The 18,714-nt window shown below is 41.4% G+C and overlaps 1 protein-coding gene across 1 annotated transcript in view; it reads left to right on the top strand.

Moving 5' to 3' along the window:
* The first annotated feature begins 5,837 nt into the window (after positions 1 to 5,837).
* The window catches only part of SAYSD1 (SAYSVFN motif domain containing 1), a 31,295-nt gene continuing 18,418 nt past the window's right edge, over positions 5,838 to 18,714 (top strand). Inside the window, exon 1 of the mRNA XM_043964199.1 lies at positions 5,838 to 6,140. Coding sequence (XP_043820134.1) covers positions 5,982 to 6,140 — 159 coding nt within the window. The 5' untranslated portion in view covers positions 5,838 to 5,981. The remainder of the gene's footprint in view (positions 6,141 to 18,714) is intronic.

Raw genomic sequence — 18,714 nt, 5'->3', positions numbered from 1 at the left:
AATCCATGCTTTTTTTTTTTTTTTTTTTTTTTTTTTTTTTGCAGGGCAATGAGGGTTAAGTGACTTGCCCAGGGTCACACAGTTAGTGTCAAGTCTGAAGTCGTATTTGAACTCAGGTCCTCCTGATTCTAGGGCCGGTGTTTTATCCACTGGGCCACCTAACTGCCTCCAAGAAGCTCACTTTTTAAGGGTGGGGGTTGGGGGGGGTGAGAAGAAAACATAAGAGACCTTAAAAGGGTGGATAAAGAAGAGAGAGGGAGTAGGAAGTGAAGATATCCAGGGCAGGGGTATCTTTTTGAAGTCCAGAAGCCATTCCCTTCTTGGCCAGCTTGGGCCACTCCCCAAAATAGAGACTCCAAGAAGGAACTCACCAATAAGAGAAAGGAGCAGATCTTACAGAGGAATATGCATTCCAAGTTGAAAGGCTTTAAAGATAGTTTGATGTTCCAGGGTAAAGAGACCCCTAGGCATCAAGGGAAGTTCCAAGGTGAGGCTGGAGCATGGTTTTGAAGTCTAGAAGTCAGGAATAGGAACCAGGAGAGAAGTGGATAGTTATCCACTCTCAACTTATATACTTCCAGAAACATGGGCTGCAATTTTTCTTTTTATTGAGGTGGCTCATTTTGTTGGTACACTCAGTTAAAAAGTTCTTCCTTATATTGAGCTGGAATCTGCCTTACTAAAGTGCCCATCAATTAATTGACCCTAGTCCTGTCCTCTGAGGCAGAGCATAGATTAAGACTACTTTCTCTTCTCTGATACCCCATCATAGATAAACTTGATCTTCACCTTACCCCTTCTCCCTTCCAATGTTAGGATAGGATCTTAGTACTTTGAAGGGTGTTGTTGTTATTGGTGGTGGTTGTGGTCCTTCATTTTCTAAGAGAATCTATGACATTAAGGGTGATCTCTTGACTTACAAGTGAATTCGATTTAAGTGAGGCAAAGTGTACAAAGTCATCAGCCTCCATTTCTTCTCCAGAGCCCAGTGGCAGGACAAAAGTCAAGATGGCTGGTGATGGCCCAGGATGCAGTGGGAGGCAGGTATCGTAGGAAACAAAGACAATCAGGGAGTGCATTTCCAGGGCTAACGGGACAGTCTTCACAAAGGAACAAAGTCAGAAGATGTGATGTTGAGACAAAAGTCAGGACAACTAACAATGATCCGGGATACAGTAGATGACATCTTGGTAGTCAAATGTTAAACAATCTAACCCCTATTTTTTTTTTTTTACAGATGAGAATACAGAGGCTCATAATTTGTATTTATAATAGTGCCATTTGCAAAATTATTTCTTTACCTAGTATAAAAGAAAGAGGCATACTGCTGAGATTCAAAGGGACTTGGGAAACCTTGCTCTATACCCAGTCATGTGATTGTGTATCAAGTTCATAGCTTTCAGGTTGTCTGACTTTTTAATAGGGGAATTAGCCTATTAAGGACACCATCTTCATCCCTTTCATCCACCCCTCACTTCAGATTCTGGATAAAAGTTGCTACTTATAGAGCCACTAGTTATAGAAATGGTTATAGGCTCAGAGTCTAAGTTTTCCCCAGCAAGAGAAAAAAGGTGAAAAAAGGTACACAATGTACAAACATGAATCAGATACAGAACAGATAGTTTATTCCTACTTAGTTTTGTTTTTTGTTTTTGGCGGGGCAATGAGGGTTAAGTGACTTGCCCAGGGTCCCACAGCTAGTAAGTGGCAAGTGTCTGAGGGCAGATTTGAACCCAGGTCCTCCTGAATCCAGGGCTGGTCCTTTATCCACTGTGCCACCTAGCTGCCCCAGTATTATTTGTTTTGTTTTGTTTTGTTTTTGTTTTTGGCGAGTTTATTCCTACTTAGAAACAGGAATAAGCATTAAGAAATCAGACTGATTAGAACAGAATCCAGTAAATTATTATTACTTGTGCAGGGGCGGCTAGGTGGCGCAGTGGATAAAGCACCGGCCCTGGATTCAGGAGTACCTGAGTTCAAATCCAGCCTCAGACACTTAACACTTAATAGCTGTGTGACCCTGGGCAAGTCACTTAACCCCAATTGCCTCACTTAAAAAAAAAAAACAAAAAAAAAAACTTGTGCAGTCAGTTGAGAGGCTAATACTTAAACCTACTGTGTGCTAGTGAATGTTTATCAACCAGTTTTCTGAAGAAATGGTATGCACAGCAAACACACTTTTATATTTATTCTGTTTTGTTAATGTTTTCTCCATCACTTTCTTAAGTCTAGACAATCATTAGAACAATAAAACCAAGTTCAGATTTGTAGCATTTGCCCATTTCTGAAGTGTAAATACTCGCTGAAAATTTAACAACTAGCCTTCTGTATGCAACATGTCCCAAGAATAAGTTAATTCTGAGGCATTGTTACCTGCTCAGTATTCCCCCCCCACCGCCTCTTCAAAATCTTCCATTTCCTGGGAACCACCTCAGGGGGATGATACCAAATATTTGTTTCCCAGAGGCTAAGGAGGAACTACCCCCAGCCTCCACCATAGCTAAATCAGGACTCTCTCTCCCCTGGATACACTGGTTCAGAATTACCACTACATCTAGGAGATCAACTTTTTCCCAAGTAAACGCACATTTAAAATAGTTTTATAGCTACCATCCTGTTATAACAGAAAAGAAGGTACCTATCCATCCTGTGGTCTCCCCAAGCCTTTTATGGGAAGGAATTGTTCAAATCATTTCAAATCATTCCAGAGAAAAGGAAGCTTGAAAATGAGGGGGACTGTATATCTCTAGAGCATTTGGAAACCATTAATGAGAAAAAGAGTTTGTGGCCCAGGCTGGAGAAGGAGCCATCCAGAACTATGTCCAATAAAGGGTCATGAAGTTTGGATTCAAGACATGGCACTAAGGGGGAAGCTAGGTGGTGCAGTGGATAAAGCACTGGCCCTGGATTCAGGAGGACCTGAGTTCAAATCCGGCCCCAGACACTTGACACTTACTAGCTGTGTTACCCTGGGAGAGTCACTTAACCCTCGTTGCCCTGAGAAAAACAAAACAAAAACAAAACAAGAGATGGCACTAAATCAAAGAGTCCCTCTCCTTTCTAGGGTGGCATTGATTCATCACCGACATGGCTTTTTGGGACCTTGGCAGTCAGGTTCATTACAGTTGCTTACTAGGAAAGATAAAACCTGTTCCCCTGAGATAGGGTAAGCGAGCCATTTTACCAGCCGGAGACAGATTGAGGGTCAGTTGGGTTATATGGGTACTCTAACTGACACAAGAAGCTAGTTACTTCAATTTTCATTAGGGGAAACATATGTGGTCCTGTATCCAGTCCAGCATGACATCATCATCCCAATACCCAAGCTGGCAATGGTCCCACTTCCCAACCTTTGCTCCAACTTGGTAGTTTGATTCATCAGCAAGCCTTTCCAGACTCTGGCAGGTGCCAGCATGCTCCACAAACTGTATGTAGTAAATGGCACTGACAAAATTCTTCCACTGGTCCTGACCCCAAAGGTGAGTGTGCTTTTGATCATCCAGTCCTGTTCTTTCCAGGCCCTGGAACTTGGCCAGACCCATGGCCACTGCATGAATTAGTGAAGATGAAGACCATCTTTTCCTATTACTCAAAGCTCTTTCAAATCCAGCCATACAACTTGGAGCTCAACCCACTGGGAGGAGGTCTTGCAAGAATAGGGTATTCCCATTACCAGAATAGTGGCTATGGAAGTCCAATTGATTGTGCCTCATGAAGGGTGGAAATTGCTGGTAAGCCAAGAAAATGGCATTTCTCAGGATGTCAGGTAACTTTATAGTGGTTTGGGGTGGGGGGCAGTATATTGGGCTAGCAGAGGAGAGAGCTGGAAGTGGAGGCTTCAATTTCTGGCATGATTGCAAAACATTGTAGAGCACACTACTAACACAAAAGCATAATTTTGAATGCACTATTTCCATTTAATGGAAGAAGCCTTGTATCTAACTCATATCCACTGCGCCACCTAGCTGCCCTTTACTCCTTATTAATAAGTCAACCACAGGAATAGAGGGAGAAAATTAGCTTTGTTTACGTTGTGTTACCCCTTACCACTCATCCTGGGCCTGGCCTACCTGGTCTACAACATTGTTGAGGTCAGAAATAGCTATAGTGATGGGCACAGTGACTTTGTTTATCACCTCATAATTCACTGCCAACAAATGTCAAATGATATCTGCCTTCTTTGAAGGTTGCAAGGTTATTTAGGGGGAAGTTGGTCCTGCTTTCATTCTCCTGTCTTATAGCTCTGATCTCAGAGTGATAGAAACTTCTGGGTTGGAGGTTTCCCACTGGAGAAGGCTTGTCAGTTCCCACCCCTACCCCCTCCTGCCCCCCCCCCCTTTTTAAACAGTTTACAAGCAATAGTTAGAATTGAACCAGACTCAGGTTGGTAGTTCAGGTTTCATGCTGGAACAAAATGAGGCACTCCTAGTTCATTCAATAGCTAATATCTTTGCCATATCATAAAAAGGATATTCAAAACAAGGACACAATTATCTTGGGTAAATATAGTTCCCCTTGTCTCTATATGGAAACTCATCTGGTCAGCTGGGATGTAGTGACTCTTGTGGCATTGGAGCATCCCCCAAAGTCTGAAAGGCCCTGGTTCACATAATGAGAGGCCACCAGGAAGTTGTATCAAGGCAGGAAGGTGACTTAGCCTTCTAACCCAATCAGGTCTCAGGGACAGCCTTTTTATCTTTGGGGGAAAACTATCCTAACTCATGTTGTGGGGAGAGAGATGAATCCTGGTAGATAGTGGTCCTATTGCACCATCTGTTCTAGATTGTTTCCCCAGTTCCATAAATCAAAGTCCTGTTCCTCTGCTACGTACAATGTTAATAACTCTCTTTATGGAAGATATTGGGGTTAGTACAAACTTGGTGTGTGATCTATCTCCATTAGGCCAAATGCTATGAGCAGAAGCTATAAACACACACACACACATATATGTCACCCCCCAAAAAGAAAGAGGCTTTGGTGGTTCCATATCACAAGCCAAATTATTATTATTTTAGATCAATCAAGTATTTTTAAAGCACTAAACTAAATGATGGGGGTATAATTAAATTTTTTTAAAAGTAGTCCCTGTCCTCAAGAAGCTTACATTCAAATGGAAAGTATGTGGGGGGGAATCTTTTTATTCTTTGATTTTTCTATTTCTTTTGGTGTGTGTGTAAAGTAGAAGTTAGTTAACATATACGTAGAATGTCACAATCTTGACATGCTTATAATTAAGTTTCATCACTGGCTGAGTGAATCCAAGAAATTAACTATATTCAGTAGCACAAGCAGCTACAGTTCGAAATCAGCTGGGCTGATGGGAAGGCATCATTCTTATCTAGGTCCAGAATGGGGGCAGGGTATGGAATCCCTAGTCTGTATTTAATCCCCCCAAAAGTCAATATTAGCCTAGGAACTCTGGGCAGGTTAACTTTTCCCTTCAATTTCCTTAGATGCACAAGGCAAGGTTTAGCCACGATGATCCTTGGGGTCCCTTCCAACTCTAACACTGTATATATATTCTCTGACTTCAGTAGCTCAGGAGAGAGAAGCTTGCCTTCACGAAGCATACAGTCTAAAACACCTAGAAATATGTCCCATAGCACAGTAAGTTCTATAGGGAGTCTGAGGGTGATATTTGGTGTGGGAACCATAGATCTAGATCATTAAGGCCTTCTGAGTTTAAGAAGTTTGCCAAGATCAATGGAAAGACGGGGTTTCGAGTTTAAGTCCTTTGACTCGACAAGCAGTGTCACGGTCCCACGTGACCTTCCCAAGCCCGGCTCAGAATTCCCTCGAGCCTCCAACTTCCAACGGCTCTCTTCTGCGCACGCGCATGACCACCTACGCGCCGGAAAGTTGTAGTCTGCGAGTCGGTCTGTCAAAGTTCAAGGCGGAGCGTTGAAAAGGGGGCCCAAAGGAGGTGGCGCGCGCGCGCGCGAGGCCTAAGCGAGATCACGGGGTCACGAGGCGGCCGCTCCATGGAGCAACGATTAGCAGCGTTTCGGGCCTCCCGGAAGCGAGCTGAGCTAGAGGGAGGACCCAGCAGCTCGGGGAGGAGCGGAAAACCGGCAGAGGACGTGGCGGCGGCTACCCCTACGTCGTCTCAGGCACAGAGGTCTCCGGGTGGTAGAGCTAAGGTGAGACTGGGGAAAGTGAATCGTCTCTCAGGATGCAGTCTAAAGAGGGAAGCCCCGCCCCCTTCCAATGACGCCGGCATAATCTCCGCTCTCCGTTTTGGGGGGAGGGTGACTCCGCCCCCGCCTTGTGATTGGTGCACAAGTTCCCGCCCCCGCCCAGGTGACGTGAGTTTAGAAGGCAGGTTCGGGTTCTGTCCTCCAGCTGCTGCTGGCTATGCGAAGGCGAGATCTAGATCTTCCCTTCCATGCGGGTCCGCTTGGTGCTGGACCTTGCCACTTTCAGCCCTTGGTTGTGCATCCAGCATTGGAAATTGAAGTCACTCCTCTTTTCCATTTCTTTGTAGGTAGGGCATCCACCCCGTTGCTAAAGAATAGAGAGGGAAATGGGACTTGCGGAGAAAGCACCATTGGGGTTTTTCCTCTTCCGGGCCTTCGGATCACTTTTAGGGTGCTCTGCTTAAAAATATGTGAATTGCAAACTCATCCAATGGAAGGTGACAAAATAGTGTCAATAAAGTAACTAATGGGGGCAACCAGATGGTGCAATAGAGAGAGAATGGGACCCGGGGTCAGGAAAGCCAGAGTTCAAATTTGGCATCAGACCCTTTCCAGCAGTGTGACCCTGGGCAAATGACTTCCCTTTTGTGTGCCACAGTTTCCTTATCTCTAAAATGGGCATAATAATTAGCACCTGCCTCCCAAGGTTGTTGTGAGGGTCAAATATGATAGTAATCGTAAAGCCTTCAGCACATAAGAAGCACTATATAAACGTTAGCTATTATTATTGGACTTTGAGACAAATCTATTTTAGAGTGCCCTGCGTTGGGAAGGACCTTGAGTTTTCTTACCCCATCCCCTCATTTTGCAGAAGAGAAAACTGATTCTCCAAGAGATTAAGTGATTTGCCTCTGGTCACACAGTTAATAAGTAAGAGGCAGAGCCAGGATTCTAACCAAGGTCTTCTGATATCAAGGCTACTGCTTCTTCCAAAATAATCTGCTTTAGAGACAGGATTTAGATATTCCAAAACACTTCACTGGGGAGGAGCAGCCACTGAATGCTGTGTGCTTCCATGACTTTTAAGACAAAATTACAGTGTTTGTGTGACTGCATTCAGGGAAAGAAAACCCAGTGTTTTGAATGAGTATACCAGCGTTTTAAATAATAATGCATTTTATGTAGCACTCTAAAATTGACAAAGCAGTTTTCTTCACAGTCACTGTTATAGGTAGTATAATTAAGTATAACCATTGCTCCCCACCTTGATCTCCCAAGATAAAGTCTTCTGGGTGAAAGTAAATTAAGTAATGTATGTCACCAGTGTTGTGGATGGACTTTGAGTCAAACCAGTATATGTTCTCTATAAGTCAGTAAACATTTATTAGGCACCTACTATTTGCCAGGTGCTGGTGTTACAAAAAAGGCAAAACACAGTCCCTGCCCCTCAAGGACCTTACAGTCTAATGGGAAAGAGAACATGCCCGTAAACATACAAAGTAAGTTACATGTAGGATAAAAAGGAGATTAATTAATAGAGGGAATAACATAAATAACACAGGTACTGGAATTGCTAGGGGTTGGGGAAACCTTCCTATAGAAGGGCGGGGGGCTTAAAGGAAACCAAGGGAGTGTTCAAGTATGGGGGAGAGGCAGCCAGAGAACATGTCTGGAGATGAGAGATATATCTTGTTCATGGGACCGCCAGAAGGCCAGTGTCCCTGGATGGAAGAGTGTAAAGGAGGGAGGAAACTCTTGTTATAGAGGGTTTGGAATGTTAAACAGAGGATAGTTCATTCTATCCTGGAGGTGGAAGGGAGTTTATTGAAGGGGTTGAGGGTGACATGGTCAGACCTACCCTTTAGGAAAATCACTTTAGTGACTCAGTGGAGGATGGATTGGAGAAGGGAGAGACTCGGGAAGGCTGACCCACCAGCAGGCATGAGATGAGGAGGCCTGCACTAAAGTGGTGGCAGCATCAGAGGAGAGAAGGTGAAATGAACAGGCCTTCTTAACAGAGTGCATGTGGAATCAGGAAGCAGGGTGAGAAATAGTGAGGAGGGAAGGGATGACACCTAGGTTAGGATCCTGAGGGTCTGGGAGGATGGTGTTGCCCTCTATAGTAATAAAGTAGGAGATGGGAAGGTTGGGGGGAGCAGGGGAGGAAGCTAATGAGTTAAGTTTTAGAAATATTGAGTTTAAAATGTCTACTGGATTTCCAGTTGGAGATGTCTGAATGGCAGTTTATGGGCAGCTAGTTGTCAAAGTGGATCAGAGTGCTGGGCCTGGAATCAAGAAGACTTCCTGAATTTAAGTATGGCCTCAGATGCTCACTAGCTGTATGACCCTGGGCAAGTCACTTCACCCTATGTGCCTTAGTTTCCTCATTTGTAAAATGAGCTGGAGAAGGAAATGCCAAACCATTCCAGTATCTTTGCCAAGAAAACACCAAATGTGAGTTCAAATCCAACCTCAGACATTTGACATTTACTAGTTGTGTGACTCTGGGCACTTAACCCTCATTGCCCCCCCCCCCAAATCTTGGGGGCAGCTAGGTGGTGCAATGGATAAAGCACTGGCCTTGGATTCAGGAGGACCTGAGTTCAAATCCAGCCTCAGACACTTGACACTTACTAGCTGTGTGACCCTGGGCAAGTCACTTAACCCTCATTGCCCCACAAAAAAAAATAAATAAAAAGAAAGAAGAAAACACCAAATGGAATAGGACAGGATTGAAAATGACTAAGCATCAACAGTGAAGAGAGGTGAGATCAGAAGTCAACAGAGTTTGGGGCAGGATCATCAGCATAGATGGGAGCTGATGCGGTCACCAAGTGAAGTATTATGGAGGGAAAAGAGACAGGGCCCTAGGACAGAACTCTGAGGGACACCTATGGTTAGAGGACATGATCTGGATGAGGGTCCAGCAAAGGAAATTGAGGGGGAGTGATAATCAATAGCAAGCATTATTGCTGAAACATATGGAAGTATAATGTTTTCTATTCAGAGGAACTTAAAGTTTGAGGGCTGCCTGCTTCTCCCCTTCACGTTTTAGTGAGACAGAAAAATTTGCTTTTTTAAAAGCATTGAGGAACAAATGTACATTTTCTCTTTGTCTTTTAGCAATGTTTTCCATAGTTTTAGATACAGTTAGTATTGTAAAACATGATTTTCGGGAAAGATTATTTTTTGTCAAGGAAAACTTGAAGGAGTATTATTTAGTTTTTGGTTGAGTGTGATGTTTCAGAGTACTGCTTGTTCTATGTGAAATACAAAAAGTAGCAGAAAAGGTTCAGCAGGGAACAGTCAAACAATCCATTTTCCTCTTATGTATTTTTTCTCATTTTCTTTCGTGAAGTTTATTGTCTATTAGAGCTCTTTTTAGCAAACGATTGCTTACAATTTCCTGAGTAATTTTGTTCTTGATCCTTTACAGTTGAAAACCAAACTTTTAATAGCACAATCAGTTCCTTGGCTGTGTGTCTTGTCGCCAAAGGATTATGAGATCATCGAGTCAAACAGATGCAGAGACCCAACTCTGAAAAAGCCTCCATTATTAAAAACCCAAATGCTGATAGTGTAACACAAGGAATAGTGAGGAAATGTTGGCTATCAAGTTGGTCATTATTAGTGCTGCATTTTCAGAAAGGAATCTGTTCTCAATTCCTTTTTAGTGACTTATCATTTGCTCTGGTGTGAAAATTCTCATTTAAGTCTTTTTTTTTCCTAATTTACAATCCATCTCTATTTTGCAATTTCCATAGAACCGCTGTAGCTTGTCATAGATTTCCTGAGCCTTCCTTTTGTAATTACTTCTTTTCAGTTAGTTATTGATATGAAGCAGTCTACATTACTTTTTTTTTTTAGTTTGTCCTAGATTTTGTGAAGCCAAATTAGACCTAACAAAAATAAAGCATTATTTCTCCCAGTGACAAGGCTATCTGTGTACGTGAAAAAAACATGCAGCTTTATTCTTTGCACCTTCAGAAAACTGAGAATATAGAACAATCTTGAAAAACCTTGGAGTAGAAAAGTTATTAAATGTTTGAAATTGAGTATCATCTGTCATTAAAATTGCATAAAAGGTGATTTAGAGGTTTTTGTTTTTTTAACTTCCTCTTCCTCTGCCTGGAACTATCATATACTTATGACTCATGAATATTATTTATTTATTATACTTTATTGCCTACCTTCTAATTTTTTTTTACAATAAAAGGGTAATTTTTATTATGTTTCCTTTTGGCTTATGATCATGATATATTTGATCACACCTGCTATGTGTTAGGGCTTTATACTAGATATTAACATACTCCCTACCTTTGAGAGACTTATAATCTACTCGTGGGGAAAAAAACAAAACAAAACACAAAAAAGGTAAATAACACTACAAAGTAGTATATAAATAACAGCACAGGGCTTTCACTAACACATACAGGAGCTCCCTCAGTTTCCCCTTCTCTCCTGGGGACTAACTGCTCCCGAAGGTCCTCAGCCCCAACTTCTGTTTTGCCTCCAGTATAGTCTATCATCACAGGAGGGGGAAGGCATTGATCCACTGCTACCTCCCCTGCCCTGAGGCTGGCAAAATGCTTCTTTAATCCCCGTGATTCAATTTCCCTCTATTGAGGCAAAACCCACTTTTCCCTATTGACAGTTCCTCATATTTTAATCCTTCTCCAGTTCAGTCCTTTCCCTTCTCCAGTCTTTTTCCTTCTCTTCCTTCTTATCCCACTGTGCTCTTTGAAACACTGCTTCCCTTTCCCTTCTCACCAGCCCCCCCTCCCCATCTTTAGATATCTTGTTTATATCTTTCCATCTTCTTAAACTTAATAGAAACTTGTCCATCTCTGGAATATACTTCATGCCTGGCTGTGAGGTGAGATAAAACACCTCATCTTCAGTGTTGCACTTCTTTTATGCTCCTTCCATATTAGTCCAAGAGAGAAAGAGATTTGTTGTTCCCCACTGCCACTTCTGGACTATTTGCCTGCTGCCATTGCTCTTTTTTTGGGGGGGGGGGAAGGGGTGAGGCAGTTGGGGTTAAGTGACTTTCTCAAGGTCACACAACTAGTAAGTGTCAAGTGTATAGGCTCAGATTTGAACTCAGGTCCTCTAGGGTCAGATTTGAACTCAGGTCCTCCTGACTCCTGGGCCAGTTCTCTATCCACTGTGCCACCTAGTTGTCCCTTGCCTTCACTCTTCAATCCCTTTTACTCCATTCATTCAATCTATCCATATCACTCGATCCAAATCTTTGTGTAATAATCTGTTAACTACAAGGCTATACTCTTTCCTTTCTCAAAAAATTCTAGGGGCAACTAGGTGGTGCAGTAGATAGAGCACCCACCCTGGATTCAGGAGTATCTAAGTTCAAATCGGACCTCAGACACTTAACACTTACTAGCTGTGTGACCCTGGGCAAGTCACTTAACCCCAATTGCCCTGCAAAAAAAAAAAAATTCTATACTTGTGTCACATCTTTCCTTTCTACCTTAACCCCAGCTTTCATACCTAGTAACTTCATTACACACTTTAATGGCCCATTAAACACCCTGACCTCCTACTTACTTCATTAAGTTTTTCAACTACTATAATCTACATCTTGACCTCAGTGACCCCACTGGAGTGGTCATCATTACCTTCAAACTGTGCTGCCTCCAGTATCTTGAACTCTGATATTCCCCTCTGATCATAATTTTATGTTCTTTCATTTCTCCCTAAGCCTCACTCCTAAACCTGCTCTTCATTCTTACTGTGACCTCTGCAGGCCTCCTTGATCCCCTAGCTCATCATCCCTCTGGCCTCATTGTCTTCCCTTCACAGTCTTGTCTCTTCAATTAACCATTTCAACCATTCATTTTTCTCTACTCCTGAATCTTTTGCCTCCTTTCATTGTTAAAAGTTTGCTAGTCCTTAACTCTGAATCACCCCCACCTTCTCTACTCCTTTTCCCGCATTACTGAATCCTGGTAGAAATCATAAAATTATGCTGATTAGGTCTACTAATGCTGTTTAATTTCCACTGGAGCCTAACTGCTGCATAGCCATCCCTTTATCTTTCCCTGATTGACCTTTTTCTTTTTAAAAGATTTTGTTGTTGTCTTTTTATATCACAGGTACTTCCCCCCAAAACCCTTTCACCTCTCTTCTCACCCCCACAGAGCACTGCATTATTATGAAAAGACTGACATGGTGACATATTTGATAATGTAGCATTCTGTGACCATAATCCGTCCTTCTACTGAGTATGATTTTTTTAATCCATCTTTTGAAATGGATAGTTATTCATTTAATATTATTTCTTTTGTCTTTTATACTTTTTGTTTACATTACTGTAGCCATTGTGTATGTTGTTCTGGTTCTGCTTTCTCTCGGCATCAGTTTATAGAAAGAAGTCTGGTTTCTTTGCTGGTTCTCCTTGGTTCTCCAAATTCCAAACTTTGTCATTTTTTATGGTACAGTACATTATGGTACATTAGGTTTACCATAATTTTTTTCATCTCTTTCCCAGCTGTTTCCAGCGTTTTGCTGCTACAGAAGTTCTTCTATGAATGGAACCTTTCTTTCACTCTTTTATTTCCTCTGGCTATTGCCTAGAAATAGGATTCCTGAGTTAAAAGATATGAACAGTTTAGTGATTCTTCTTGCATTATTCCAAACTTTTACAGAGTAGTTGTACCAATTCACAGCACCACCAAAGCATATTAGTGGGCCTGACTTTCTTTCCCCAATCTTTCTTCTATAACCAATCTCTTTATTTAATTCTTCTAGGAATTCTTGTTGGGCTTGGGCACAGTTAGCATTTTTTTTTCTTTGAGGCTTTGGTTGTAGCTGTTTTTACATTGTTGTCTTCTGAGTTTGTATCTTGGTCTCCTTTGCCACTGTAGTAGCTTTTTATGGTCAAGTCCTTTTTTGTTGCTTGCTCATTTTTCTAGCCTATTTCTTGATTTTGTACTCAGGGAAGGTACTGTCTCAAGCCTCAGGCTTTATCATGTTGATGTTTTCACAGCTAGTTCTGGGCATCTGCAAGTTTTCAGAGCTTCCAAGGTGGTATGATCCAGGGAGACTTTAGTTACTGCTTTCCTGGTCTTCAATCTGGTGTTTACCCAGAAAGGGCCCTGTTCCCCTGTGACTGACCATAAGCTCTTCTCTGCAACTTTGACCCAGAACTGCTCAAGGCTGAGAACTGCTGGAGCTGCTGCTGCTGCCACTGTAGTAGCTTCCTCCAAGGCCCACCTCTTGTGCACTTGCTGCACTCCACACCTTCCCTCACCCTGGTTTTACAGACCTTTCCTGCAGACCTCCTAAGTTGTCTTAGGCTGGATAAATGTCTTCCTCTGACCTTTTGTTGGCTCTGCTGCTCCAAAACGTGATTTGAGGCAGTATCATAGAGTTGTTCAGAGGGGAGTGTTGGAATAGTTTGCTGGGTGCTGCCTTGTACTCTGCCATCATGGCTTCTATCACCAGTGATCTCTTAATTGCCAAATCTCATGGTCTTAATCTAAATTCTTCTTGGCCTATTTGACACTACTGATCATCCTCTCCTCCTCTGTAGGTATTTTCATGACACTGTCCCTTGGTTTTCTTCCTACCTGCCTGACTTGATTATTATGTTCCTTTGTTGGTTCATCATCAGTATGACACCCCCTGGCTGTGGTTGTGCCTAGCCTCTCTGCTTTCTCTATACTCTCTGTGTGACTTCCTTAGCTCCTGTGGATTTAATTATCATCTCCTTACAGTTGGCTCTCAGATCTATAATTCCAGCTGGGCTGGTTTATTTGTCCAGCTCTGTGATCTGTATATTCTGAGGCCACTGTGGAGGCAGAGTTTGCTTTCTGGACTCTTCCTTGGGTTCAGGGCCTCTTGCTCTTAGAAGAAAGGAGCAAGAGCTGGGAAGTCCATTTTGGCCTTGGATCTCTTCCTAGCTCTGGCCTTCAGGCTGCTGAACAGGTGCCTGGGCTCCTTCTGACTCCTTCGACCTAGTCTGGCCTGTCTTTCCCCTGAGCTTAATTAAATCCTGCATCACCAGTTGCCCATGGGACATTTCAAACTGGATATCCCAAATATATTTCAAACTTGACTTCTCTAAAACAGAACTCATTTTTCTTTCCCCTAAAATTCTGAATTTCTATTGAAGACACCACCATCTTTCTAGTCTCTGAGGTTTGTAACCTTATCATTATCCTTGACTCCCCAATCTCTCTCACCCCACATGCCCAGGCAGTCACATCTCTCTACTCACATAGCCATCATCCTAGTTCAGGCCCTTATCACTTCTTTTTTTTTTTTTTTTTTTTTTTTTTAGTGAGGCAATTGGGGTTAAGTGACTTGCCCAGGGTCACACAGCTAGTAAGTGTTAAGTGTCTGAGGCCGGATTTGAACTCAGGTACTCCTGACTCCAGGGCCGGTGCTCTATCCACTGCGCCATCTAGCTGCCCCCCTTATCACTTCTTAACTGGATTATTACAATAGCCTCCTAATTGATTTTTCTACCACAAGACTCATCCCATTCTAGTCCATCTTCCATACAGATGCCAAAATGATTTTCCTTAAATTCAGATCTCACTGGGTCACTCTCTCATTCAGTCAACTTCACTAGCTCCCTATTGCCTCTAAGATAAAACAGAACTTTATTGTTCAAGCCTCATTATATATTACTCTCCCCCACCCACCCACTCTTCCACTCTGAAGTCCAGCCAGACTGGCCTTTTCTCTCCTCATCACAGCTGGCACATCGTCTTCCGTCTCTGTGCCTTTGCATCATCTTGCATCCCTGGAGTGCCTGCCCTTCTGAGTTCTTCCTCATGGAACCCTTCTTTTTCTTCCAGTTGCAACTCAAGCACCATCTCCTGCATGTAACTTTTCCTGATCCACTCAACAGTTGGCATGTTCTCTAATTACCTTGTAATTAACTGCTTTGTATTTATTTGCATTTATTCTTTTTATAAATTTATTCTGTATATACTTAAATATGTACATGTCTCTCCCATTAGAATGTAAGTTTCTTGAAAATAGGGAATGCTTCATTTATATTTGTATACTCATCACCTAGCACAGTACCTGACACATAGTAGGTGGTTATTAATAAATGTTTGTCAATTGATTAATTTTGTTTCCTAAAATGTTTTTGGTTACTTTAAAAAAATGAATACCATGTAGCTTGTTCAATTTCAATTGTCCTCTCTTAAAAAAATGATCTTTCATTATTTCCCTTATTTGAAAACCCACAAAGTTTCCCCTCTTTGATTTTAGTCTTGCTGATTCTTAGAAATTTATTTTTCAGATAAAACCTACTTCAATTCAACCTTTCACCTTGACAAAATTTTTCATTAAATCAAGTATAATATACATTGGTGGTAAGAACTTTTTTAGATACGAACAACTGGTTGGCTTTTTCTTTCCTGGAATAAGTTCTTTGAGGCTAGCATTTTGAAATGTGAACTTTTTTCTGTCTCCTCTCTCATTCACAAGTAAAGCCACAGTATAGCTTTAATCTTAGTAAAAGAACAGTCATTTTCAGATTCCCCACAGATCTTCTAAGGATACTTTTCATACTTAATGATTCTCTAGAGAAGTTTCACGTTTTGAACCTATTTTAGTATCATAGATTTAGAGCCAGAAAGTATGTTAAAGGACTATGGCAACCTTTGGGTGTCCTCTAGTAGGAGGTTCTATTCTTTTAGGTAGCTAAAACTGCATCTTGATTTGGGGATAATAGTGGTGGTATGATCTTGGATATTGTGCAGTATGTTTAGGCTTAGAGGTTCCATAAGTAAAAATAGCAATCTCCTGACTGGTCTTTTTGTTCTTTCCCAGTTATAGAAATTGCAAATGGCATGTGACAACACCTATGTTTCAATCCACGTAGCTAACAGAAGTGAAGGATCTAAGCCTTATTTTTTTAAGTAGGTATTTTATTTTATTTTTCCAATTACATGTAAAGATAGTGTACAACATTCATTTTTGTAAGATTTTGAGTTCTGAATTTTTCTTCCCCCCACCAAAGACAGCAAGCAGTCTAATATAGATTATACATTACAATCATATTAAACATATTTCCACTTTAGTCATGTTGTGAGAGAAGAATCAGAACAAAAGGGAAAAAACACAAGAAAGAAGAAACAACAATAACGAAAAACAGCAAAGGTAAAAGTATGCTTCAATCTGCATTCAGATTTCATAGTTCTTTTTCTAGATGTGGAGACCATTTTCCATCATGAATCTTTTAGTATTGTCTTGGATCATTTTACTGCTGAGAAGAGTTAAGTCTATCACATTTTATCATCACACAATGTTATTGTTACTATGCACAATGTTCTCTTGGTTCTGCTTATTTCACTCATGTAAGTCCAGGTTTTTCTGAAATTTGCCTGCTCATCGTTTCTTACAGCACAATAGTATTCCATTACATTCATATACCACAACCTGCTTGGTCATTTCCCCAATAGATAGGCATCCTCTCAAGTTCCAATTCTTTGCCACCACAAAAAAGAGCCCCTATAAATATTTTTGTACATGTGGTACCATTTCCCTTTCTTATGATCTCTTTGGGATATAGACCTAGTAGTGGTATTACTGGGTTAAAAGGTATTCACAGTTTTATAGCCTTTTGGGCAGGTTCCAAATTGCTCTCCAGAATGGTTGGATCAGTTTACAACTCCACCAACAATTCATTAGTGTTCCAATTTTTTCACATCTTCTCCACCATTTATCACTTTCCTTTTTTTGTCATATTGGCCAATTGGATAGGTGTGAGGTGGTACCTCAGAGTAGTTTTAATTTGCATTTCTCTAATCAGTAGTGATTGAGAACATTTTTTTAATATGGCTGTAGGTAGTCCAAGCCTTATCTTGATGACTTATTTTATAACCAAATTATAGGTCATATGTTTACTTAACTAAAGGAGTAAAGTCCTATGTTTGAACTTTTCAATTTAGCTCACCACATACATATCAAAAACTACTTGAATGGTCGGTAGACAAGACATTGAGCATTTATGTCATGTGTTCCACCATTGACAGAGTGCAGAACATTTAGAAAAACAGGCTTAGAAACAATAATGATGTTTACCAAAGAGCACCTGCCACAAGTGACAAAACCGTCTGCTACATATCAACAGTTTCACTGCACGAATGAATACATGTGAACATGTCCCAGCCTGTCCTGCCACATAGCATATTAACCAGGGCTTGAAGTAGTATATGAGAACAAGCCAACCAATGACTCTTTACTCTTTCCCTCTCCCCCCACTTCTCCTTCAATCAAACCATATTTAATTACTTCCTAAAATTGGATAATTCATAGCAAAATTAGCATAATTAAGAAACAGTGGGTGATAAATTCTACTTTAAATTTAGTGGAAAATTTGCAAAAAAGAAATTTCCATTTGACAAAATGTGTGTTGTGTTACTTTGTGTTTACCTCTCTGTGCATGTGTATTTTCCTAATATAAGCTCTTTGAGGGCAGGAACTATCTTATTTTGTATTTTATTTGGTATTTGCCATATCTCTCACATATACTTAAATCGATCTGTAATCTCATTGATGTGGATATTTCCTCCAATGAAGCAGACTACAACCTATCCATGTCTGTCCATTCTATTCTCTCATCTGTATCCTGGCCTAAGTTTGGCCAAATGTGATGGGGACCTTCCTTGCTTCCTCCTAACATTGTTAGGATGTTACTGAAACATACAGACTTTCCATTGCTTATCCTTTGCTCCTGCCACATGACTTGATGATCTCTGTGAAAAGCAGGATTTCAGGAAGGATAATCTTCGGCCAAAGATTGAAGACAGAGAGACTAGTCTTTGAAAAAGGTAATGAGGGCTTTGTGGGAGTAATAGGAAATGGAATTGGGCTAATGGGAGAGCCATTGTGAAGAAAAATTCACCAGGACTTGATGACTGATTAAATGTGTGAGGAGAGGGAAAGGCTGCTGCCAAGGCTTTGAGTGTAGGTGACTGGAACAATATTGACAGAAATGGACAAGTTTGGAGGAAGAGTTTTAGGGGAAGGATGTTGTTTGGTTGGGGACATTTGTTTGCGATAAGGGCAGGCCATCCAGGCAGATGTTAACAAACTATGCATTTAGAGATACCTAAACAACTCAGCTTTATATAGTACTTTAGAGTGTAAAGAGCACTTCCCTCACACCCTGGGAATAGGAAGTACAAGTATTATTGCCATTTTATAGATGAGGAAACCAGAGGTCAGGGAGAACTTGTTGGGGGTTGGACAACTAATAGGTATCAGAGCTAGGATTTGAACCCAGGTCCTTCTGACTTCAAGTCAAGCGTTCTTTCCAGTGTACCAGGTAATTGGTATAGTGGTTAGAAATCTGGATTTGGGGGCGGCTAGGTGGCGCAGTGTATAAAGCATCGGCCCTGGATTCAGGAGTACCTGAGTTCAAATCTGGCCTCAGACACTTGACACGTACTAGCTGTGTGACCCTGGGCAAGTCACTTAACCTCCATTGCTCCGCAAAACAAAACAAAACAAAACAAAACAAAACAAAAAACAGAAATCTGGATTTGGAGTCAAGAAGAGCTGGGTTCCAGTCCCCTCTGGTGGATCT

The sequence above is a fragment of the Dromiciops gliroides genome, chromosome 4 (genome assembly GCF_019393635.1).
Source record: "Dromiciops gliroides isolate mDroGli1 chromosome 4, mDroGli1.pri, whole genome shotgun sequence".
Taxonomy (NCBI): domain Eukaryota; kingdom Metazoa; phylum Chordata; class Mammalia; order Microbiotheria; family Microbiotheriidae; genus Dromiciops; species Dromiciops gliroides.
This window is presented reverse-complemented; position numbering and strand designations above follow the sequence as displayed.